This window comes from Marmota flaviventris, chromosome 14 (genome assembly GCF_047511675.1).
Source record: "Marmota flaviventris isolate mMarFla1 chromosome 14, mMarFla1.hap1, whole genome shotgun sequence".
Classification (NCBI taxonomy): Eukaryota; Metazoa; Chordata; class Mammalia; order Rodentia; family Sciuridae; genus Marmota; species Marmota flaviventris.
The window spans coordinates 1,725,419-1,751,272 of NC_092511.1; the positions used below are offsets into that span (position 1 = coordinate 1,725,419).

Sequence of the window (25,854 nt, forward strand, 5' to 3'; positions counted from 1 at the left end):
CACTAGTTGAGGTTTATTTCTGTGTTCTAGGTATTTGATCCTTTGTCACATATTTTAGGAATATCTCCTCCTATTCTGGAAAATCTTATTTCTAAACCTGAGAAAAGAGAATCTGATTTAAATTCATCAAGATAACATTTTTTATTTGTAGTTAGCACATTTTAGGGAGCTCCTGCCACATAGGGTTGTGACAGGAGCAAGTGCAGACAGATTCTGCGCTGGCCTGGGCCTGGGCCAGGTCCTGAGACACAGGACCAAAGACGTTGCCAGACACACCCCAGGGCTGCCCTGTACTGTGGCCTAGTCATCTGCAAGCAGGGGCACCGTGTGGGGAGCAGGAGTGGTACGTCCTCCCCAGGGACACAGCACCTGGGTGGCCACACAGAAACCCCTATGCTCACCTGCATAGGTGTGCCTTCCCAGCATGCTGTGGCTCTCTAATGGAAGTGAAGTGGACACATAGGCCATCACGTTTCATGACTCCAGACACATTAGCTGAATTAGGCATTAGATGGTAAGTACTTGCTGTAGGATTTTTTCTCTTCAACTTTCTCAGTAGGTTTTTCCTACTTAGAAATACAGCCCCGAGTGGAAGGTGACTTGTGGGTTGTGAGTGTGGCACTCTTGTTGGATGGACACACATACAATGCGTTTCCCTGCCGAGTGTAGCCAAAGGAGGGAAGCTGAAGGCACAGCTTTCCCTGGGCTGCCCCCCAGCCCAGTGGGGAGGAGATGGAGACAGGGAAGGCAGTGCTGAGCAGTGGCCCATTCAGACTCCTGAGGTGGTGCCCAGAGCTGACCTGCCACAGCTGGGCAAAGAATTCAATGGGCTCCTTGCAGGTGCCAGCCCGCAGTGGTGCCAAGTGCTGTGGGTTGGCGTCTGTCCAGCCACTCTGCAACCTCCTGTCCTTGTCGCAGAGAGGATGCAGCTGTCCAGTGCAGATAGCTGGTGAGGGAGGGGCTCCACACTGCTGGCCGCCCTGCCACCCAACCACGGCCCCTCGAGTCGGCAGACTTCCCCTCTCCCTGCCCACCATAGCCTGGCTGAGTTCTGTGCATGTCCTCTAGCTTTCTGCAGTGGCAGGCAGCATGGGTTTTGAGTACTGTAGGGGGTGGTCTGAAATGAATTTTGACGGAGTATTTTCATTTAATGGTTTCTAAATGATTAACAAGAATGTTTCTACTATATTTATACCAACTTCAATTTTGGCAGGTCAAGACTAGATGTGAGAATCTTTCACAAACGGATCCATGGAATCAAGTTTCCTTGGAGATTCTGACTGGCCTTTTCCTACCCGAGCACATTTCCTTGCAGGAGAGAGGCAGGCCCAAGGGTTGGTGTGGCAGCCTCATATACGTATGTCACTTGACAGCCACCCTTAGCATGAAGGATGTCGCTGAGACTTCCAGTAGCTTTTCAGTGACAGGCAGGCTCAGCATCAGGGTGAAGGGACTGTTATGTGCATTTCCTGGAATAAAGGTCTGGTGACATGGCAGCAGTGACCTGTGCCTGCTATCACAGGGGTGGTGGTGGGTTGTGTCCAGGGCCTGGCGTGTGTTTGCCCTCAGAGCGTGACAGAGGCGTGTCTGCGTTCCTCACAGATCCACCTGTCCACTGGAGCTGAGAGGCAGGCTCCAGCTGCTGTGCTCTGGTCTAACTCGGTGACCACATCTTCTCCTAGAAGGGGTGTTCCCTTCATTCTTCTCCTTCTGTTGGCCTCTGTCCATCCTTCAAGATGTCACCTGTGTGAGGCATGTGGTCCTCCCTGCCTCCATCTCAGGGGTATTGGTGAGGGGCTGGCACTGGAGGATGTCTGGTCACACAAAATGGGGACAGTGTGTGGGAACAGTGCTCCTGATGAGGATGTGCCATCCCCTTCCTGCCACAGAAGAGCCCCAGCCCTGGGCTGCATTTCTGTCAAGACCGGTGGCTGAAGCCTGAGTGGGGGCATGGTCACCATGCATGGAACGAGGGTGCCCAGAGGTTCTGTGGAGGGACACTGACATTTTTAAAATAACATGTTAAATATTTTCTTTTCAAAAACATGTTAAGATTTAAATCTAGTGATTAGTGCTCTATCTGATGTGTGAGGGGTAAAGATCTGCTCCCAGGATGTAGGCTCTCTGTTCACCTCACAGATTGTTTCCTTTGCTGAGAAGAAGCTTTTTAGGTTGAGTCCATCCCATTTATTGATTCTTGATGTTAATTCTTGTGCCTCAAGAGTTTTATTAAGGAAGTTGGGGCCTAGTCCCACATGATGGAGATTAGGGCCTACTTTTTCTTCTATTAAACGCAGGATCTCTGGTTGTATTCCTAAGTCCTTGGTCCATTTTGAGTTGAGTTTTGTGCATGGTGAGAGAGAGGGGTTTAATCTCATTTTGTTGCACATGGATTTCCAGTTTTCCCAGCACCAATTGTTGAAGAGGCTATCTTTTCTTCAATGCATGTTTTTGTCACCTTTGTCTAATAAAAGACAATTGTAGTTGTGTGGGTTGGTCTCTGTGTCCTCTATTCTGTACCATTGGTCTACCAGCCTGTTTTGGTGCCAATACCATGCTGTTTTGTTTCTATTGCTGTGTAGTATAGTTTAAGGTCTGGTATAGTGATGCCACCTGCTTCACTCTTCCTTGTAGGGATTTCTTTATCTATTCTGGGTCTCTTATTTTTCCAGATGAATTTCATGATTGCTTTTTCTAATTCTATGAGGAATGCCTCTGGGATTTTGATCAGAATTGCATTAAATCTGTATAGTGCATTTGGAAATATGGTCATTTTGATAATATTAATTCTGCCTATCCAAGAGCAAGGTAGATCTTTCCATCTTCAGAACTCAAAAAGCTAAACACCAAAAAAACAAATAACCTAATCAATAAATGGGCCAAGGACCTGAAAAGACACTTCTCAAAATATGATGTACAATCAATTAACAAATACATGAAAAAAATATTCATCATCACTAGCAATTGGAGAAATGCAAATCAAAACCACCCTAAGATTTCAGCTCACTCTAGTCAGAATGGCAGCTATTATGTATATAAACAACAATAAGAGTTAGCAAGGATGTGGTGGAAAAGGTACACTCATACACTGATGGTGGGACTGCAAATTGGTGCATCCAATATGGAAAGCAGTATGGAGATTTCTTGGAAAATTAGGAATGGAACCACCATTTGACCCAGCTATCCCTTCTCCTCGGTCTATACCCAAAGGACTTAAAAACAGCACACTATAGGGACCCAGCCATATCAATGTTTATAGCAGCACAATTCACAATGGCCAAGCTATGGAACCAACCAGGGTAGATGGGATTTTACCATGTACACAATGGAATATTACTCAGCCATAAAGAAGAATGAAATGATGGCATTTGCTGATAAATGGATGGACCTGGAGACCATCATGCTAAGTGAAATAAGCCAGACCCAGAAAGTCACAAGATGCATGTTCTCCGTGACATGCAGAAGCGAATCCAAAATAAAGGGACAGGGAAAGAGAGAGAAAGGGAAAAGTGGTGATTGCATGAAAATAGAAGAAAGCCTGACGTCACACTGGCAGTTCTGCTCCCTGGGCCTCCCAAGGGGCTCACCCAGCCCTGGGCAGCCTTCATTTGATGTCCGCGCACCTGGGTGTCACGCTGTCTCTCCCTGGAGGAGGTGGGGCTCTCCTGCTGTCTGCATGTTGTCTGGCATCTCCGTGGGATGGTGGCAGAGCCTCTCTCTATTGGTGGTTATCTGGAGATACTTAGTTCCTGCTCTCCAGAGAAAACCAGCATGCATGCCCAGCTGACCTCGAGAAACAAAGGGGTTGGGTCCCCCCTGCTGCTGGGCCACTTGGTGCCTCCTTCACGGACACCACTCTGGAAGCATGCGAGTCACAGCAGCAGACTAACCAGCTTTGATTTCACTTCTAGGCTCCATGGTCCCCTTTTCTATGCGTATCCTGCATGCAGAGCTGCAGCAGTACCTGGGCAATCCACAGGAGTCCCTGGACAGACTGCACAGGATCAAGACCGTCTGCAGCAAGGTAACCACGGCCGTCCCCAGCCCCTCCCCACCTGTGTCATGCCATTCTGCACTCGTCCCTCCCGCTGACACCAGCACCACTTCCTTTCTCAAAACCAAGTCATCATACATTGGTATGGCCATGGTATCTATTGGTCTGGCCAGAGTGGCTTCAAGGGTGGAGGATGGTTGTTGGAAGAGCCTGGGTGCTGAGCTTTCCCTTCCTCAGTACTCTCAATAAGTGAAGCTGGGTGCTGAGCTTCCCCTGTCTCAGTACTCTGGGTAAAAGAAAGCAGAAACACTTACCTAAGTGGAAGTAACACATGAGCACCCGCCTGGCTGCCCTCTGACAGGCCTCCGTGTGCCAGAGCACGCATGCGCCCACACGTCACAAGCACCTGCACCGTGCCAGGCAGAAGACCGCAGCAGCACTGAAACACAGTCCTCTCGCACACTGATGCCGGGGCCCAGGAGCTGTGGGTGCTTGCTGAGGGACCCCTGGTTGTGACAGTGATTATACAAAGACAGCTTGCCATCCGTCGCGTCCGCCGATCAGACTCATGCTAAGAAATGTCAGGAAGGAATGTGGGATTTCTAATCTTCACTGTTTCCAGTGGGCAGCCGTGAGGCTCCTCCTGCGGGTGAGGAATGGCATCCCCTCGCAAGGCCCCTTGCAGGCCAGGGGAGCCACTGGGTGGAAGTGCTTAAAAACCACAGCAACAGGCAGCTGCTGGGAGCAAAAGCGTGGTACAGCCAGCTCCCCTGTGGGAGTTCTGTGAGCCCCAGGGCTGTCAGCACCCAGCAGGGAGGTGAGCCTGCCCAGGCTGTGCCGGAGGGTCTTCTGCAGGGCGGCATGGGATTCAGGCCCTCCTGCCCACAGGCTCGCATCTGCTCCCACTTTTTCATAACATAACTTAAAAGATAAAAAGAACTGTGCTGCTTTCCTGTGCCTTGACCAGTTGAAGAAATTGCTTTTTTAACTTTTTTACATGATAACACTTTTCTTGAATCTTAAAACACAGTTAAAATATATTTATTTCCAGAATTAGGAACTGCATAACTTGATACTGAGAAATTCTAGATCAATAACTCTCTAAACTATCCTGTTTTTCATTCACCTCCATATCAGATTGTTGCAGGAAGATTTTTTACGATTTGGGAGAGAAAACTGAGGCATGGGGTGATTAGAGAGTGAAAAAGTTAAGAGAGTAAAGTAGTTTTGTGAGCCAGCGCTCTGGTCCTTACTTTTTTCCCACGTGCTCGAGGTCCCCCCAGGCCCCACTTACTAAGGACTAGCCGCAGCCCTTGCCTCAGGCTTCAGAGCAACTAACACATGGTCAGAGAGGAGTCCTCCGCACTCTGTTCTGGCCACTTGTCCTCTTTCTTCTTGACAGGCAGGTACGTGGAGCTCGGGATGAGCCCTCCACCTTTCCTGAGCCACATATTAACTCAGCAATCCTTGAGCAACCCATGAAGCAGGGGTTGCAGTGTCGAAGGGAACTGACTGAGGAGCAGCAAGCAGCTCTCAGACAGGAGAACTCCAAACTTTATTTTATGCTGGCGGGCCCAGAGAAAACAAGAACTCCAAATTCTGAGCCCTGATCCCTAGTTTCTCACAACATTTAGATGTTATTTGATGTCATCTTAGATCCATCTTATCATTGGGGCTTTTTTCTTTTTAAAAAAGAAAAACCTAGGGCTGGGGTGTGGCTCAGTGGCAGAGCGCTTGCCTAGCATGTGTGAGGCACTGGGTTCAAGTCTCAGCACCACATACAAATAAATAAATAAATAAAGGTCCATCAACAACTAAAAAATGTTTTTAAAAAATATTCCTCATCTGTGTGGCTGAGGGCCTTGTGCAGGGTCTCTAACATGGAGCATGCTCATGGAAACAGATAAGAAACGGCTCTTTTCAAGGTATCTGTTACTTTTCAAGAGGGAGTGGTCAGACTCTTAGGGCAGTTACTTACCATCCAAAAGGTCGAGACCCATGGTTAATTAGGCTTCCTGGAGAAAGGCTGAGAGGGGAGCAGAACCAACCCCTTCCCCAGGCCTTGGTTTCTTGCCATAAGGTCTTGGTAATTTCATTTCACACCCAGGTCTGGTTTTGCCCTCCCAGAATATCCCGTCCTATAAAGGAGGTCACCTGACTTGAGCCAAGGAGTCTGGCTCTGGGCCCATGCTCCATCATCACTGCCATGTGTTCTGTAAGAAGTGAGGAGGCCTGGAGGAGGCTCTCCTCCTCCCTGTACCAGCGTCTGTGCCTCCCCTGCAGAGGCAGCCTCTGCTGCACTCCGGGTGGGCCACGTCCACTCGCGAGTCTGTGCAGAGTGTTCAGACCTGCTCCTGGAGCTGGTCCTTGCCGAGCTGTGTGGGCCCCAGGGGTAACGTGGGGCCCACATGGCACTGCACTCCAAAGCCATCTCGCAGGGAAATTCTGATTTGCAGGGCAATGTTAATTCTCAGAGGCAGCCCATGGGGCAGTGATGGCATCTGATCTCAGAGAAGTAGACGATAGCATTAGAGGTGAGACGTATGGGTGACATGATTACAGGGAGTGTTAGTTCTTTTGTTTTCAAGACTAATGCAATGTGTGAATTCATTTATAAGACCTTTTCTATTGAAAAAAATGAGGACCTTGGGACAAAGAAATAAAATTTAGCTAGTAGTACAGTTGGTGCAGTAAAAGATGTGTTCAAAGCAAATTTGGTGTCTACTTCCTAGTAACCAAGGCAGAGTGGAAAATATAACTGACTACAGAATTCTCAGCATCCATAATCCCGTCATTTGTTCAGAAGCAGCTGAACTTTTCCTAGTTTGGAAGACTCACCAAGGGATGATTAGAGTCTGTGTGTTCATCATGTGAGTCCCAGACCAGGGTGATGTCAGGAGCTTCTGTGGGGGCCCAGTTTTATCAGGACACCCCTCTGCTCTTTATAAAGGAGTCAAGTATTGGTTTTACCTATTTGAGCCGGTAGTGAATCAGTAAATGTGTAGATCAAAGGAATTACACCAATGAAGAGTGAAATACACCATGATTCACTGTGAGTGCCGTGGCGCCGTGGCTAGAGGCTCGTGGCGCTGCTGAGAGCAGATGCCTCCGTCTTTGCTCTCCGTGTGTCTCACTAGTTCTGCAGGCGATCTCCTCCCCTGGGTCTGAGAACTTGGCAGGGCAGTTGGGAGAAAGCCAAGTGAACCTCTTCCTGAGAGCCATTGCATAAGCAGATACAGAACCCGTCAGTAACGGTGTCTGATCAGTTTGTGCTTCATTCACTGCCAACATGGATGTGCCCAGCATGGTCTCCAGAGCAACCCCATGCCACCTGCCTGTTCTGCAGCCCCCACCAGCCCACGAGAGCTTGCTGAGGGCACCAGAGGCAAAGGAGTCCTTCCTTAGAGCTTCACCCACATCTGGAGGAGGCGGAGGGAGAGAAACCTATTCAGTGGTGCCAGTGTATTTGGCTTCTCTGCTGGTGGTTGAGAGCTCGGTCTCTAGAAGGGGTTAATAGCTTTTCTAAAAGGGATTTCTGACAGATGGACGTATTCAGTTCTGCTGTTTTATTTGTACACAAAGTTAGAAATGGAAGTGAGAACAGCCGTCACTGCCTGTCACTGGCCAGCTGCTCTCAGGCAGGCCACCATCAGCATACTGAGGACGTGCACTGCGGCCAGCTCTCCGCCTGGCCCCGATGGCTGCCTTGCTCAGTGTTCTGCTCCCCACAGAGAGCAAGCTGACTGTGGCTTGAGAAGAGAGGAGGGGAACGACTGGCACCTGGAGAGAAGTGGAGCAGGCTCGAGGGCCTCGCTTGGAGGCTCACGCCCTGACGCCATGGAGCTTGCCCTTGAGAACATGAGGTGATGGTCACCTGCAGGAGAAGCTGTTGTACCCCTGAAGGAATGGAACAGCCCTTGTTATCAGGGCTTGCAGGATTTATGTCCCGACTGCTCACAGTGGACATTCGCCCTCCAGAAGCCCCTCGATTATACCCTGCATATCACAAGCCAGGACTTGGGAATAGCCAGCAGCCACTTGGCACCTGCACCTGGCACAAGTCTGGCTGCACCACAGTGAGCTCAAGGCTTGTGAAGCCCAGGGAAGCAGGCCCTTGACATGGTAACAAGGCCTGACATGCTGCACGCTTTGCCCTGTTTCCTCGGCACTGTGTACTCTTTCCTTCTAGACGTGTCTTCAAGATACGAAGGCTCCAGAGGACACTGCCCAAACACAGGCAGTGATTGGGAGGGTGTCCTGAAGCCCTACAAACAGAGTGAGAACTTCCACATCCAGCCCTGCCTTGCTGGCTGCAGGACCAGCTGCTCCGCCTGGATCAGCCCGGCCTCTTTGGCCTGAGTAGTATTGCTCACAACCCCTGGGCTTTGAGTCAGGGCTCAGCACAGTGCTGGTACCTGGCGAGTACTTAACACTTCTTGTGTGCCCTGGAGCAGCTCCAAGAAACTCACATCCCTTTGGGAAGCCTCTTTTCTGAAATGTCTCCTGGGATGTGGTGGTGAGGAGGGGAGAGCCTGGACTTCCTGGAGATCCAGGACAGAGCTGACCTACCCTTTAGTCTGGACTGTAGAGGGTCAGTGAGTCCTCAGATCCCTGAGTTAGTTCCACCTCTCAGCCATCTGTACTGATGCCTCACATAAGTCCTGTCCCAGCATACCACACAACACATGACAGTCACCCAAGGGACAGGTGTGAAGGGTCCTTCCTCTCAGCCTCTGGAGAACTGTGGCCCCAGACTAATGGGGTCTGTTTCCAGTTAGGGCACCTCCTCCACCACCTTTCCAGATGACTGCATAGAACTCAAACAAGGCTTTGGGTCCTTTAAATCTGAACAGGGTACAAATTGCCTTTTTAAATCCTGTTGTGAACAAGACAGTCAGCTGGGATGGTTCAAGGCATTCATACGATTTTGTCCTTGGACAAAACCACCAGGTGTTCATTCCTCCCTGCCCCCCCAGTGGATGGCTGGGGGCTGTCTGCACGGCTGGGATGCAGCCTGTCCCTCCCAGGCAGCCCAGGACAAGCCAGTGCTAGGCACTAAGGTGTGGCCCATCAGACCCTCCTCTCAGGAAGGCAGCTCTTGCCCCGTGCTGCCCTCCACCCCCACTCCCTGCCAGCAGCCTCTTCTCATGAGTGCAGCTGCTTTCAGAGAGGGGCTGCTCCAGGACTCCAAAGAGGAACCCGTATGGAAGCTCCCAATTGAACAAAACCAGTGTGCTGCAGCACTGACCTCGGCATGCCTAAAATGAGCTGCCTCAGGCATAGGTCATCCACTGCCGTGGGACACACCACTCCAAAGCTCTGGCTTCAAGCAACAGTGGCTTTCTTTTTTCATTTAAAAATAAATGTTATTTTTAGGACAGTTTTGTTTTACTTTCGTGAGCATGTATGAATCGCACACATCAATGGGGCTCAGTGTGATATTCCTCTGAGCGCCCACCCAGCGGCACAGATTGATTCAGCCTCCTTCACCCGCCCGCCTTCCACGCCACGCTCCCTGGCCTCCCAAGCTGTGTAGCCCCGAGTCTGTGCTTGGCTGTACCTCATCATCTTGACTTTCCACGTGTGAGAGAGAACATGAGGCTCAGGCTGGTGTCCTCCAGTTCCACCTGTTTTGCTGCATGTGGCAGGATTGCGTTCTCCCCTGTGGCTGATGAACACCCCGCTGTCATGTGTGCAGTCTTTCTTTACCTGTGCATCTCTTGATGGGCACTTAGGCTGGTTCCATACGTAACTGTTTGAGTCCTGCTGCCGTAGTGGGCGTGGGCTTTCCCTTGGTAGGCTGATGGCATTTCCTTTGGCTATATGTCCAGAAGGGGTGGCTGGAACCTCGATGCTCTTCTCCATGATGGTTGTACTACGTCGCGTTCTCACCAACAGTGCATGAGAGCTTTTCTCCTCACCTCCCTTGGTTTTTTATTTTTATTTAATATTTATTTTGGGGAGTTATCGGGGACTGGGCACAAGGGCACTCGACCACTGAGCCACATCCCCAGCCCTATTTTGTATTTTATTTATAGACAGGGTCTCTCTGAGTTGCTTAGCGCCTCGCTGTTGCTGAGGCTGGCTTTGAGCTCATGTTCCTGCTGTCTCGGCCTTCTGAGCCACTGGGATCACAGGCATGAGCCACTGCACCTGCTGGTTTTTAGATTGTTAATAGTAATTATTCTAACTGGGGTGAGATGACATTTCATTGTAATTTTGATTTGCATTTTCCTGATGGCTAATGATATTGAGCATTTTTCCTTAAATACTTTTGTATCTATTCAGATCGTTTGGCCATTTTAATTGAAGCACCCGTGTTGTTGTTGCTAAGTTTCCTGAGTTTCATGTGTATCTGGATAACTGCTTGCTAGTGAATATTTTCTCCAATTCCTCGGGTTGTCTCTTCATGCCTTGATTGTCTTCTTAGCTTTCAGAAGCTTTTTAGTTTGCTATGATCCCATTTGTCTATTTTTGCTTTGGTTTCCTGAGCTTTGGGGTCTTATCCAGAAAACCTTGTCCATGCCAAGGTCTTGAAGTATTTCCCCTATGATTTCTTCTAGTTTCCTGTCTCACATGTAGCTCTCTGGCCCATTTTGAGTTGTTTTTCGTGTTTTTGTTAATGCACTGAGGTGTACATAAGAGCACGAGCATCTTCACCTGTTCATCCATGCATGGCTCCTCGTTTGCTCCATTTCAGCCCCAGTGCCTTCACTGACCCTCCCCTCCCCCACCCTGTCACCTTACTCTGCTGATTTCCTTCTGCTTCCTTACTGTCTCTAAGTGGTGCTCTATACATACCTTTTGTGGCAATTGTGAAGGGAGTTGTTTTCATATTTGCTTTCTTAGCAGTCTTGTTATTGATGTGTTAAAAGGCTACTGAAGCCAGGTACTATAGCGCACGCCTGTAATCCCATCAGTTCAGGAGGCTAAGCCGAGAAGACTACAAGTTCAAAGCTACCCTCAGCAACTTAGTGAGGCCCTAAACAACTCAGTGAGACCCTGTCTCTAAATAAAATACAAAAAGGGTTGGGGATGGGCTCAGTGGTTAAGCATCCCTGAGTTCACTATCCAGTACCAAAAAAAAAAAACAATGTTGCTGACTTTTACACATTGATTTTGTGTCCTGCAACATTAGGGCCAATAGCAGAAGTAATACTAAGAAGGAAGTTTACAGCAAAACACCTCTACCAAAAAGAGAAAGCTTCAAAAAAAAACCTAACAGTGCATCTTGAAGACCTAGAAATGTTGTATTAAATGTTTATTTGTATTTTGATGAGCCTTTAGATTTTTCTATATTTATCATAAAATCTGCAGATAGGAATACTTTGGCTTCCTATTTGTATGCTTCTATTTCTTTTTCTTGCCTTATTGCTCTGGCTAAAACTTCCAGTACTATTTGAATAAAAGCATTGTCTTCTTCTAGACCTTGGAGATGTTCTCAGCTCTTGCGCATTCAGTATGATGGTGGCCCTAAACTTGGTTCTGTTTTAGTAGGTTGTATGTGTCAGAAGTCTGCTCATTTCTTCTAGGTCTTTCAGTCTGTTAGCCTAGCGTTGCTCATGACAATCTCTACTGATATCAGTGTCTCGGTTGTAATGCCTCCTCACCTTTATTTCTTTGGATCTTTTCTTCTTAGCTAAAGATTTATCAGTTTTGTTTATCTTATTTAAAAAACACTCATTATTTCATGGTCTTTTGTATTTTTCAGTCTGAGTTTGGCTTACTTCTGCTCTCTGTCACTTCTCTCCTAATGTTGATTTTGGCTTTATTTCTCTTCATTTTCTTGGTCCCAAGATGCACTGTTTTTATTTGAAATCTCTCTTCTTGCTGGTGTTTTGCTGTAAACTTCCTTCTTAGTATTACTTTTGCTGTTGACCCTAAGTTTAGGTTCATTCTTTCCATTTGCATTTGTTTCCAGAAAGTTTTAAATGTTCCTTTAGATTTATATATTCAGTGACATTGTTCAATAACGTGTTAAGTGACTGTGTGTATTCTGAAGTTTCTTCTGTTAGTTTTTGATCTCGTAGTCAGAGAAGACCATGACATTTTGATTCTCTTTGATCTCTGAGACTTGTTTTGTAGCCTGATGCATGCTGTCTCCTGGAGAACACTGCATGTGCTGAGGAGAAGCACTCCATCACTAGGAAATGATCCGCAAATGTCCCTTCAAGGTGCAGCAGCTTACCTCGCTACAGACAGGCTGTGTGTTGCCCTCGCGTACAGAAGTGGCCTTTGCTGGCACATGCACTGCTGCTCAGCCGTGCAGAGGGCTGGCTGTGGTCACTCTCAGTGTAGAGGTGGCCTTTGGCGGCCAATGTGCTGTTGCTCAGCAGTGCAGAAGGCTGGCTCTGGTCACTCTCATGTGTATAGGTGGCCTTTCTTGCGCATGTGTCTTTGCTCAACAGTGCAAGGGCTGGCTCTGGCAGCTCTGCAAGCTGCTGACTGTGAACCGGGGTTTCTGATGGGTCACGTGGTGTGCACTTCTGATCCGGAGGGGACCTGCAGACAGCTTTCATTCAACAGTTGGTTGAATGGTTCTGTTTTGGTAGGTTGTATGTGTCAGAAGCCCTCACATGGGAAGCAGTGCTGAGGACCAGACACCCGCGGCAGACGGCCCACTGTCGTGGCTGAGCCTCCCCTGTGCTCACACGCTTCTGCAGCCTGGGCCTCTGCAGACCCTGTAGCGCCTTGCCGGAGTCCCCCTACCTGGCATGTGGGCTCCTCGCAGAGGGCAGCTGTAGCTTCCTCTCGACCTCAGTGCCCTCCCCACTGTGTGGACAGGCCCCAGCAAATGAAGCTGACTCTCCAAAAGGAGGACAGGAGAGCAGCGGGGAGTGCCGCCGTGCTCTGCTCCTGCTGGTCTGCTGGAGCTTCTGTTCTGGGCACCTCTTGGCCTCTGAAGCGCAGGATCCTCCTCCCAGCATCTGCCCATCGGGGCTGCCCCTCTTTTCCCTGAAGCCCACTGGAACACAGGGCTCATCGGCACAGCCCATAGGCACAGGGCTCCCCTCAGGTCTGGGGGTCAGCAGAGTGCACTGGTGAGCTGTGGTGTCGGGGCAGGCGGGGCCGTCACCGGCCCTCTGCTGAGCGACCTGCCTCAGCACTGCCCTCCACCTTTGCTTTTGCCCTCCACGCAGAGCTTCCTCCCCCCTGCCCAGGGTCACTGAACTGGTGGCCCTAATCCTAGTGGCACTGGCCATCTGCATGGTCAGGGTTCCACTGGGCTCCTTCCCTCCCTTCCTGGGCTTCCTCTCCTCCAGCGCAAGGGATTGCAACTGCACAGAAGACAGACTAGCCAGGAGACCATTTGATGCAGGACCCCAGGCATGCCACAGGTCGAGGTTCACGGCCGCTGCTGTCCTCTCTCACAGGCGAGCGGGCTATAGAACCATGGCTTCCTTGCTCACGCTGCAGTGGAGGCTGGGTAGGTGGCCTGGTGAGAGAGAGGGGTTTCCCCACAGTGAACGGCCTGAGGCTGCTGTCTCCCTGCTAAATAGTCTTTACTCTTAAGACTTTCTCCTGTCCTTCCCCTCAAGAAAATAATAAAATCTGTACCTAAATGATAGTGGCCACAGCAACTTGTCTTTCAGTGTAAACCAAAACGTGGAAGAAGCAACCAAGAGTTATTAACCAAGCAGGACGATCTACATGAAGCGACAGCTGCACAATATTTATTTGGTACATTAAAAAAGGCCACAGCCCCTCACAGCCTGGAAGAATGAGACGGTATTTCAACAAAAGTTGATAATCACTCTCATGTGTCACATACTTGATGCTTTTCTTAAAAAGAAAAGCCACGTGTCCCTATGCACAATGTCTCGTTGTGGTTTACGAGTGTCATAAACCCAAATTCCACCTTCCGCAGAGAACAGGCCCTTCTCTTTGCTGTCACCTCTGAGTGATAGTCATCATGGCCTTTGAGATGTATCCGTGTGAACATTCCTTGACAGATTGGTTTTCATCCAGAGAAATTTGCTCTACCTGGAATATATTGTGACAAGTCTAGACGCAAACTCAATTTTATGGTTTTGTTTTCCTGTTTGAAATGACTGCAGATCTTAGCCAACCTGGAGCAAGGTCTAGCTGAAGACGGGGGCATGAGCAGCGTCACACCAGAGAGCCGGCAAGGTGAGCATCTCCTCTCAGCAGAGCCGCACAGGCCCTGGGACTCCTCCTCTCTCCCTCTGTGACAGTCACGCAGTCACTCACTCCTTCCTCTTGGCAAGCTGAGCCCTGTGGCTGTGCTGCAGACCTGTGTGCAGATTTAGACCTGCGCCTATCTGCAGGGAAGAAGATGCACCTTAACCCACCTGTCACCCACACAGGTGACCTTCCTCCCCCAGGTGGCGGTTCTGAGAGAGCCTTGACAGAGGGCCTAGCCCAGCCTGTGGCTCAGGAGGCCTCCCATGCAGGAAGGGCACCTCACCCACCTGGGTCTGCCCCCATGGCAGGAGGGAGCAGGGTGGGACCAGACATGAGCCAGTGCTGCAGGAAGAGTGGCTGGGGAGGTGGTCCAGGGTGCAGCCTCTGAGGCCACGCATGTTGCTCTGCAGGAAACAGGGTGACACCCCAGGGCTCGGGGTCGCTGTGGGTGCAGATCTATATTTTGAGAAGGTCACTGCCTCGGTCTGTTTATTTGGCTTCCAGTTCTGGGGTGGAAATGCAACAGCTCCCACTGGCATCTGGTCAGGCCTTCTCGCTGCGTCATAACGTGGCAGAGGGCATCATCACATGGAGAGGCCAAGCAAGCATGCTACTAGCCCTTCTTATAAAGCCACTAAAGCCTTCAGAGGCCCCCAGTGACCTGCAAGGCCCCTTCCTCGAAACCACGAGCAGGACTTTGGGGCTGGTATTTGCCCTGTGAAGTGGGGACAGGTTCACCCCACAGCAGGTGTCCTGGCTGCAGCACGCTGAGTTGATTTGTGGGGGTGAGCTTCCAAGGTGCTGCAACCCCAGCTCCACGCGAACTCCCAGCAAGGCCCTCCTTCCCTCATCCCTACCCCTGCCTCCTCCCCGCGGCCACCTGCTCAGTAAACGCCCAGATCCACATCACTGCTGGCTCAGGCCTGATACACCTGGGCTCTCCGGAACTGCCATTAGGTGTTCACATGTGGGAAGAGAAGAGAGCTGGGGGGACCCCCGTTGGGCCCAGGGCACTGAGCTAGGTCAGTGAGACCGGAGGCAAGAGGGACGTGTGGGGAAGGGGCGTCACCCTGGGTCCCCATTGTGCCCTCCATCCTTGAGAAACTGCATGTGATTTCCTGGAGAAATCACATGTGTGGGATGTGTGGGTGGGTAGGTATGTGCATGGTGTGAGGTGTGGGTGTGGTTTGTGTGTGTGGTTGTGTCTGTGTTTCCAGTGAGTGTGGGTGTGTTGTCTGTCTGGTGTGTGTGTGCCTGCGAGGCCGGCTGGGGAAGGCATCACCCTGACACCCCGCCCCTGCATTTGATGCCCCTGGGCCTTTAGAGGAACGAGCACATCAAGGCCAGGTGTGTGGTCCCACTCCTGGGGCTCTCACAGGCACAACCGAGCTGGCGAGGCCTGCAGAGGGCGGCAGAGGGCCGCTCACGGCGCCCAGCCGCACCGAGGCTCCTTGAGAAGGAGGCGGTGAGAAGACCGGAGCTGCAGGTGTGTGAGTGCTGGAGGACGGGGCGTGGCCTGCTGGGGCAGTACGCATGTCTCTGGGAGCTGGGGCAAGCCTGGTTCCAGGGAGCCATGATCTCAGAGGGCAGCGGTGCTGGCTGGTAGGGGAAGCCCCTGGGCCTGCCCGGAGGTGTGCCTGGGCCTGTGTCCCCCACCACCACCACTACCCCATCCCCCGCGCCGTCCCGCAGCAAGCCCTTCCTGCCTTCCAGCAGCGTGGGTTCCTCTGGAGGAGTGGACTGAGCCCAGGGCAAGGCTCACTGACCAGGGGTTCAGATGACATACCCCTGCCTCTCTGGGCCTCAACCTAATTATCAGTGAAATACAAACTTTGAAGTCAGCTGAGTCCCCAGCACAGAACTCACTCCCGGTGACCTCAGTGTGTAAACAGAGCCACAGGCCAGCCCTCCCTCGTGCCAGAAGCCGCTATGGGGCCTCTCTAGACCCCGGAGGCCGTGGAGCCATGGAGCCCATGAGAACCATAGAAGGACAGGCCCTGGAGGTTTGGACTCAGTGGAAGGATGGCAGATGAGCAGTGGGTACAGCGGGAGAGAGCGGGCACTGCCCCTCCAGGAGCCGGTGCCCCAGAGCTGCTGCGCGGCCGTCGTGGGAGCTGGCCTTGTGCTGCTTTCCCCTGTCCAGGTGGACGTTGGTACTCATTTGCTGGTTCTCCCTCACAGAGCCCTGGGAAGAAAAGAGGCCAGGGATTGTTGTTTCCCTTTAAAAGATGAAGGAGCCAAGGCCTGGGAAGTTGTCCTAGGAACTAAAGCAGAGCCAGCCGGTGCAGAGCCTGGGGAGAACCTGCTTCCCTGCCACCCCTGCCTGGGGGGTGCAGGAGCCTCGTGGCCTCTCGTGGCTAGCTCCTTGAGGCCCTTCCCACCAGGGCGCAGCCACAGGAAGGTTGGTGCCTTTCTGGGAGTTCTAACCTGGTGCTCCTGTTGGATTTCCAGGCCCTTTGCCTGAGCTGAGGCTAAGCTACAGCCTTTCTGCAGCGTGCATCTTCCTGGAGCCACTGAGGCCCTCCGGATGTGCCTGCTGTGCATCTTGCCTCGAGTGTAACCCTCAGCAGGATGAACATTCTGGCTGGAGTCCGTGGTGTTAGCAAGAGAGGCTTGTAAATCAGACTTCGGAAAGCCTGGCCACATAGCCCGGCCACCACAGGCCCGACCTTTGGACACTCTGACCAGCTGCTCTTCTTTTGCAGCCTCCGTTCAGCTGTGGAGGTCACGTCTGGGCCGGGTGCTGTACTCCATGGCAAACTGCCTGCTCCTGATGAAGGTACGTGGCCAGCCAGCTGCGGAGCACTGTGTCCAGAGGAGGGCCGGAGAGGGGCTGGTGCACTGGGCGAGAGCAGGTGATGTTCCTGAGCAGAGACCAGCCGAGCCCCGGGCAGTTCAGTGGAGTTCAGTGACACCCTAGGGCTGAATCTGTGTTATTTCTAGAAGGCAGGATTGATGTGGTCAATCTTAATCATACAAACATGGGTCATCCCCCTTATCTTCCTCTGAATTCCACTCAGGCAGGTTCTTTTGTTCCCGGCTTTGGTGGGTTCCTTCCATCCCCACTCAGTGTTGATTGATGCTTATGACTTCTGAGGTCAAGAAACCCCACCAACCCCACGCACCCCAAAGCTTTCCACCCGAGAACCTGTGTGACAATCGAGGAATGCGTGGGGCCTGCCAGTCATTCCTTTCTCCCAGCCTGTTCTGCTGCACACGGCCCTCAGCCTAGGCAGTAGTGCTCTTCAGTTTCTGTGTTTCAAATGCAGCCCACGACTGCTTGCCTCCACCCTGGGCACAGCTGTCCTCCACTGAGCTCTGAAGCTGCCCAGCAGTCCCGGAGCCCAGCCTTGGAGCGGCAGCCACTCCAGAACAGCACCATGAGCATCTTCTGGGCTGTTCTGAGATGGGCAGCGCTCCTGCCACACTCACGGCTCCCAGGCTACCCACGGTCGCTCCTGGACGGGCTCTGCACTCCGGCCCCTCTTTAGCCCTGGTGTGGCAGCCCCACATTACAAACAGAGGCCTCGGCAGCCCTGGAGAGTGCTGCGTCCACAAATAGCTCACCTGTCCAGGTAGGAAGGTGTGCAGCCCCAGCACCCACTCAGGGTCCCTACCTCTGGTCCCTACCTTCTGCTGGTGCAGAAGGGGCAGAACATCAGCCTGCCCTCTGTGCAGTGACCTGGACACCTCCTCTGTCCACCAGCCTCGGCTTCCTCACAACACAGCAAGGGATGGCTGCCTCTGGTTCCCTCCCAGCTCTGACGTCACACAGCTCTCTCTCCCCTTTCCACACAAAGGAAAGCGTGTTTTTTAGGGAGTTCTATGGTTTTTTTCTAAGAATGGGTGTTTTCTTCTCTAAGATATTTCTGAAAAGGTGGTAGCTATAGGGCCACTTTGTTCCTTGTTCTCCCCCCTCTTTCCATTGCCTTCCTTCTCGTCCTCCCCTCTAACCCTGTCAGCAGGGCCTGCCCCCTCTGAGCTGGCCTCACACCTCCCAGGAGCCACCTGTGGGCCAGAGCGGGGCCTTGGGGGTAACTAGGCGCCCAGCACCTGGCTCCTGTCCTCTCTGCCCTCCACTTGGCAGTCTGAGCAACCACAGCGAGCCCGCCCGCCTCTCCACGCCCTCGCAGGCTTCCCCCGAAGGCCTCTCAATTCTGGTTGCCAGAACAGCTTGTGCAATCACAAGTTCGCAGCACCAAAGTCCCTCTAAGTCCCTCGTGGGCTAGAACTCCAGGGGAAGGAAGCCACCTGTTCCACTGCTGGGCTTGGACTTGCACTTTTTAAGGTGCATTCATAGAAGATTGTAGAATAAAAAGTGCTTTTCTTTGTTGTGGTGAAGTCGCAACACCACACACCAACGTAAGGCCTCTACCTATGTTGTTGGGACTCAGTACAGAACATACCATGGCTTTTCAAGAATTTTTTTTAAACGACATAATTTAATTTGAAAGTTTAGCTGAATCTTTTTTATTTTCATGAATTTTAAAAAGGAGTGAAAAATGTTACAATTAAGGCCCATCCAGCATGCACAGTCTGTTGCCATCTAGTGAGCATGCTCGGTATTGCAGCAGTGGGGGTCTGGTGTCATTAAATTCCGTGCATGGGCTAACAATGAGTTATTTAATCAGCCATTTAATTATTTCAAATAGCATTTCTGTTATGGTGAAGTAAATATCAATTTAACTTCTTAATGATGAGAAACCTATCTGTATGTTCCAACCCCAGATATCTGCATACTGCGCTGTAAGGGCACATATATCATGCCCATATAACCAAGCCAGGGAAACCCCACAGTACTCAGTTCGTAAATGTCACTTCTTCTCCTTAAGCCTGTTTGTGGTGCTGGGATGGAATCAGGGCCTTGAACAGGTGGCATGCACTTTCCCACCAACCTACCTCCCCGTCCTTTTTATTTTACTTTGAGATAAGGTCTTGCTAAGTTTCCCAGGCTGGCCTGGGGCCTACTGTTCTTCTTGGTCGCCTTGAGGCCACACAGGGGCACCAGCTCACTGCCCAGACTCTCTGTGCCTCCCAAGTCTACATCCCTCCAGGTGCCCCCACTCCCCCTGTCCTGGCTTCTCACCTGTGGAAAGAACATGAATGCACTGCCTTGCCCACACTCAGCCATGACACAAAGTATCCCTGGTCCGGAGTGGCCAAAAGGCTGGTTTTGCAGCCAGAGTCACTGTGGAAACTGTGCAGAGTCAGTTTGTCCCTGGATGAGTGTCCGTGTTCCTCTCCGTGTGCCAGCAGGGCTGAGTGGGCTCTCTGAGGAGCTCCCGTCAGCCGGGCCCCTCAGGGGGCTCTGTTCGCCCACCTGGGGAATGAGTGGTTTGACTGAGAACAGTGACTCAGGGCAGCTCTCCAGCACAGCTCCACGCCCCGTTTAGCCACACTGACTGGCGAGAAGTCATCCTGGCGGAGCTCACTGCCGGCCCTCCATGCTGGGGTGCTGGTGCTCTCACAGTGGCCGTCTTGGCAGAACACAGGTGAAGCACGGCACAGCCCAGGGACACTCGGAGGCCATAATGACCTGAGTGTGCCTCTTATTCCCTGGAAACCTAAGGTAAGGGACGTCAGATCAGAGTGGACACCTCCCAGCAGCACAGAGGCCCCAGGCCACAGCCCTCCCAGGAGCGGCAGAGACAGGCTTCTGGAGCCTCCCTGTCTGCCACCTGGACTTTACCAGCCCCAGGATGGTGTGTCCCTCCTCAGCCTGGGCCTCAGCCCTCCCTAGGCCCGAGGAGCTGCTCACAGATCCACCTCTGTGGGGTCTCACCCTCTCACTCCCACTTAGAAGCGGGTCAGTCCAGCCATAGGCAGCAGCAGGCAGGGAGATGTCCTGCTGAGCAAGCCCGGGGCATAGGCCTGTAGCCCCAGCAACTCGAGAGGCTGAAGCAGGAGGATGGCAAGTTGAAGGCCAGCCTGGACAACCTAGTGAGACCCTGTCTCTATCAAAATAGCAAGTGCCGTGGGAGCGGAGAGGGAGGCATGTGCTGTCTGGCTCCTTGCGAGCATCTGGCCTGGAGTAAAATTAGTTTTAATGAGCTGCCGGGAAGGTACCAGGCTGGAGAGGCTCCGTTTTCTTCCTGCCAAACTGGAACTTGACTTGTCGTCTGTCTTTCTTTATAACATCCCAATTAGCAAACTAGCGACTCCAGTCCTAGTTTGAGGGAATGGAAAATGTAGAAGAATATAAAATAAAAGTACCTTCTGGGGCTTACAGTGAGTCAGCCAGGAGACGAGTCTGTGGGTGGCCACCCTGCTGCCCACAGGAGGGAGTTCAGCACAGGCTGCCACTCGGGCTCCTACTGCAGACCCCGGGAGGGGGGGGGGGGCAGGCCCCTGTGTCCCCTGTGACTGACAGCCCCGCCCAAGACCAGCTAACACCTGGAGGCGCACTCCGGCCACTCTCACAGGTCAATGGCAGACAGGCCCTGCCTGGAGGAGGGACCGCAATAGGGGCAGGGTGCCTGTTTCTCAAGACGCACAGACTCAAGAGGCACGAGGGCTGAGGTCCTGTGCAGAGTGTAGATGCCAAACACGGTGGCCGCAAGGCCTCTCTCAGGGCCCCTGTGCAGTGTCTGCAACAGCAGGAGCTTCCTGGGTGCTGCGGGGAGCAGGTGGCACTCAGGTGTCCTGCTGTGGAAAAACAACGTGGAATGTCAGGCTTGCTCTCCCTGCAAAGTTGACTGATGGGTTGTTTATTTGACTGTAGGGATTTTGCCTCAATTTCTTTTTTAAAAACATTTTTATTCTTTATTTTAATTAGTTATACATAATAGTAGAATGCATTTATGCACTTTCATGTGTCCTACATAAATGGGATTTAATTTCCCATGTTTCTGAGTGTACATGCCGTAGAGTCACATTAGTTATGCAGTCATGTGGATACATAAAGCACACGTCTGTTTCATTCTTCCACCCTTCCTGTCCCACATTCGCTCCCGTGCCCTCCCATCACTCCCCTCTACCTAATCTATGGTAACGCTATTCTCTACTGCTCCCGCCTTATTGTGAATTAGCATCACATATTAGAGCTAACACATTTGGCCTTTGGTTTTGGGGGATTGACTTATTTCTCTTAGCATGATATTCTCCAACTCCACCCATTTACCAGCAAATGCCTTAATTTCATTCTTCTTTAAAGCTGAGTAATATTCCATTGAGTATAGATACCATATTTTCTTTTTCCATTCATCTATTGAAGGACACCTAGGTTGGTTCCATAGTCTAGCTATTGTGAATTGAGCTGCTATAAACACTGATGGTTGCCTCAATTTCTAGCATGGGAAATATGGATTGTGTTTGGGGAATGGCATTGCTGGTCCACTCTGTAGTCTGTGGGAGAGAAAGTCAGAGATGAGCTGTTCCCTGGGAGGCAGGAGAGGGACGCTGACCCTGTGCCCCTGAGTGACAGAAGAACATGCAACTGACTCAGCTCAGAGCCCCGCTCCAGAGCTGCACGCGAGTGTCCTCACTCCACATGTGTGTTAATGGGTAGTTGTGCTCTTCCTGATGTGCAGACTGAGAGTGGTGTCTGTAGCTCACACGGAGCTTTCGGGTCTGTCCACAGGACTACGTGCTGGCTGTGGATGCATACCGCATGGTCATCAAGTATTACCCAGAGCAGGAGCCACAGCTGCTGAGTGGCATTGGCCGCATCCTCCTGCAGGTACCTGTGCTCCCAGGGGCTCCAGGGCAGAGCCAGGCTGCCCCGCCCAAGCAGGGCCTCATTCGCAGCAAGTCTGTCAGTACAAGGAATGGTTCAAAATTAGCTCAGATTGGTGTGGCCATTAAAATGGGGTTTCTCTGCAGCAGTTCTGACCTGACTGTGAAGCCGCTGCCTTAGACGTGGGGAAGGAGGGGTGCTCAGAGTGAGTTGGCAGGAATTTTCACCAGAGACATTGAAGTGGAGAACGTGAGGAACTGTCCCATTGCGGTTAGTAAAGTATTGAACAAAGCAGAAGAAATCTTCCAGCTCAGCTCTCCAGAGCCATCCTACTGGTGCTCTGTGTTCCCAGGACAGATCAAAAGACGTCGTGCCTAGCAGTGTTAGAGGGCAAGAGCAAGAGGCGGTCAGGGTAGAGGGCAAGAGCAAGAGGCGGTCAGGGTAGAGGGCAAGAGCAAGAGGCGGTGAGGGTAGAGAGCAAGAGCAACAGGAGGCGGTCAGGGTAGAGGGTAAGAGCAAGAGGCAGTCAGGGTAGAGGACAGCACGGGGGCTGGGGTGCCAAGGGGGTTCCAGAGTTAGATCCTGCAGGGTTGACTCTGCTGTTTTAGACAAGGGTCCCAGTTGACAGACACAGGAAACCAGTGCGAGGCCCTGTCCTAAGGCATGTGGCACTGGGTCAGTACTCGGGGCTCAGTACTCAGGCAGCCTCAGCCATGGCAGATTCTTGAAAGAGCCTCAGAGAAGCCAGCCTCGGACACACATGGCCTCAGTCCCCACAGCGTGTGGCTACTGTGTTCAAACCCCACATCGAGGCAACGCCTGCGTTTCTGCAGTCTCTAGAACAGCTTTGTGTCAGCCCTTCTGGAGGAAGTGGAAGAAGCATGGCGTGGCCTGCAGGCGCTTTGGCCGGTGCTGCGTATGTGGGGGTAGCTTTAATAGCTCTAATTTGTCCACTAACAAGATGATTTTGTCCAAGCAGATTGGAGACATAAAAACAGCTGAAAAGTATTTTCAGGATGTTGAGAAAGTAACACAGAAACTGGATGGACTACAGGGTAAAATAATGGTTTTAATGAACAGGTAAATGATTTACACCGAGGATGCGTGTGTCAGCTTCCCTGCGAGCCTCTCTCCCCAGTGAATGCGTCCCTCTCCAGCTCCACCATCCCCGAGCTGAGGCCCAGAGTCTGGGCCTGGAGGCACACTGGTGTCTTCTAGAATGGCAGCCATAAAAACGAAGTGTTTTCTTCAAAGTACTGCTCGTGTGGCCCTGTTTCCACACTGTCCCCGGCACACCCACCGTGGGGACCTGTCCTAGTCCCTAAGAACCATTTTCATGAGTGAAATGTGGCAGCTTTGGGTGCGTGTTCATTAGGATGAACCTGCAGCCAGTAAAAAGCATACGGGGAGTCAGAAGTGGACATGGGGCAGGGCAGGGGCTAGTTTTCTCAGCAGGTTTCTAGGTTCAGTTACAGCTGGGAGCTGTGGTTGCTAGCCAGCACGTGCAGTGTGGTCCACGGCCGGGAGGGCGCAGCCTCCGTCTGAGCAGGGGCTCCCTAAAGAGCAGGTGCTCCTGTCCCCTGGTGCATGTCTGAGGCCATCATGCGGGGGCTCCCTGCTTCCCTGTGCTTGTGTTACAGAGCCTTCCTTCACCTCGGCCAGAACAACTTTGCGGAAGCCCATAGATTCTTCACAGAGATTTTGAGGATGGAACCCACAAATGCAGTGGTAAGAATCCCAAGAACAGACCTAGGACACACAGAGCCCTCAGTGTCTTGGGGACTAAGAAGTGGGCACCCTGGCAAACCCAGGCCCTCGACTCTGTGGGACTGCTGGCACCGGGCAGCTGCAGAGGGCCCTGGGCCCCGGGCGGTGTGAAGCAGGGGTCTAGGCTCTGCCGGGGCCCAAGGTAGCAGTGGGAGCCGACGGCGGGTGACCTGCTGCCTCTGCACGTCTCCTGTCCCTCAGGCCAACAACAATGCGGCTGTGTGTCTGCTTTACCTGGGCAAACTCAAGGGTTCCCTGCGGCAGCTGGAGGCCATGGTCCAGCAGGACCCCAAGCACTACCTGCATGAGAGCGTGCTCTTCAACCTGACCACCATGTACGAGCTGGAGTCCTCGCGGAGCGTGCAGAAGAAGCAGGGCCTGCTCGAGGCCGTCGCCAGCAAGGAAGGGGACAGCTTCAACACACAGTGCCTCAAGCTGGCCTAGGCCCACCAGGGCAGGGCGTCCTGGCCCACACCAGTGACCTCTGTGCACGGTGAACACCGGGCACACGAGCTGCTGCCACTCTGCCAGGCTCAGTGCCGCCTTGCGCTGCAGCCAGGGCCACCGTCAGACCAGACGCTGCGCCATTGGCCGACCTCCAGCCCCACAGTGCTGTGTGCCCACAAGGAGCCCTGGCTTCTTCCTGGAGGCTGCCCTCTTCAGTCACTCCTTGTAAGCCTCCCAGAGAGGAGCTAGAAGGTGTGATGGCAGCTGTTCTCATGGGAGGGTTGAATAAATCACGGTCCAGATGCAGCAGCTCCACTCCCCTGTCTGCCTTGGCCCTCCCGCAGGCTTCACCCGCCCCCCCCCCCCCCCCCGCCCCGCAGGCCGGCAGGCCTTGGCTACCTTGTGTTTGCTAACGCAGTGGCGGGAGAGGGCAAGGCACTGGCTACCTTCGGGAGGGGTGGGTAAGGAGCCCAGGTGCAGACCCCAGCAGACGGGCAGAGCTCTCGGGACCAGGCCCCGGGCACCCTGCACTTGGGCCTGAGAGCCAGGGCCTGTTCCTTAGTCTCCACTCTGAAGAACTTAAAATTCTACACTTCACCAACCGACTTCCTTTAAGTGTCTAGTTTTTCTAATTCACTTAAAAATAGAATAACTTAAATACTCTGATTTAAACATTTATTGCACAAAACAATGTTTCTATTCACAGTACAGTGGAAAGACACAGCCTCTGCAGGCACCCAGTCCCACGGTGTTGGTTGAAACGCATTACTTACACATTCAAATAGGAGAAGGGCTGGGCTGGGGCTCAGCAGTGGTGGAGCGCACGCTCGCTCGCCTAGCACATGCAGGGCACTGGGTTCAATCCTCAGCACCTCATATAAATAAAATAAAGGTACTGTGTCCACATACAACTAAAAAAGTATTTTAAAAAAATTCAAGAGGCAGACAAGAGAATCATTGAACACGGGTGTGGCCTGAAAATTTTTTTCTATAATAAGAGGTAAAACAAGCCAGTGCACCTGTCCTCCCAACCACTCAGGAAGCCAAGGCAGGAGCATCACTTGAGCCCCAAAGGTCAAGTCCAGCTTAGGCACAGGCGAGACCCTGTCTTTGTTTCTAAGAAGCCCAAAGGCCTTCCCCGTGAAGTTTTCCTTCAGTCTGGCTTCGGGGATGAGAAATGGCGCTTCTCTTCCCCGAGGGGAATCTCCTGGGGTCACAGAACCACGTGGTGGAAGCAGATGGATGGGACAGGCTCCCACTAGACGCAAGCCAAGCAGCAGGGAAAAGGTCAAGGTTCCGTCCATCAAGCCGCCTCCCTGTGAGCAGAGGCACTCGGGTCATAGCAGCCGCTGCCCCCGATGTCGGGCTATCACGCCTTCCCCCTGAGCGCTCCCGTATGACCGAGTCCTGGGTCAGTCCACATTCCCCCAAGAGGAAGGGTTAGCTCGGGGACCTCAACTGGGAGTCCCTGGGCCAGCAGCAGCAGTGGCCCCAGAGACTTCCCAGAAAGGAACATTCTCCCCCAAGGCTTCCAGCATGTGGACCTGGGGCCTGGGCTGCGCTCCAGGTCCACCGGCCCCCAAGGCTCCCAGTGTTATGCAAGCTGGGAAGCCCTGTCACTGCTGTGCAGGTGAGGCCGTTTGGCATGTGCTCAAAATGGAGAGCTGATGGCAAGTGACTGTTGTGGGTGGAGTACTCCAGTGTAGGCCCAGCCGCTGTCCACACTGCCTGAGGGCCACAGCCTTGGGATGGCCTGGGGGCCTCCTCTCCCACTCCCAGCCATATCTCTGTGTTCCCCCAGACACACCTGCCTGTCCTCTGTGGG

The 25,854-nt window shown here is 52.4% G+C and overlaps 1 protein-coding gene across 2 annotated transcripts in view; it reads left to right on the forward strand.

Moving 5' to 3' along the window:
• The window catches only part of Trappc12 (trafficking protein particle complex subunit 12), a 59,958-nt gene extending 35,620 nt beyond the window's left edge, over window positions 1-24,338 (forward strand). For both annotated transcript variants that reach the window (XM_027937754.2, XM_071601310.1), the window contains exons 6-12: window positions 3,912-4,024; window positions 14,053-14,125; window positions 16,846-16,919; window positions 21,720-21,818; window positions 22,795-22,895; window positions 23,456-23,543; window positions 23,784-24,338. In XM_027937754.2, coding sequence (XP_027793555.2) covers window positions 3,912-4,024; window positions 14,053-14,125; window positions 16,846-16,919; window positions 21,720-21,818; window positions 22,795-22,895; window positions 23,456-23,543; window positions 23,784-24,026 — 791 coding nt within the window. In that variant the 3' untranslated portion in view covers window positions 24,027-24,338. The remainder of the gene's footprint in view (window positions 1-3,911; window positions 4,025-14,052; window positions 14,126-16,845; window positions 16,920-21,719; window positions 21,819-22,794; window positions 22,896-23,455; window positions 23,544-23,783) is intronic.
• The last annotated feature ends 1,516 nt before the right edge of the window (window positions 24,339-25,854 follow it).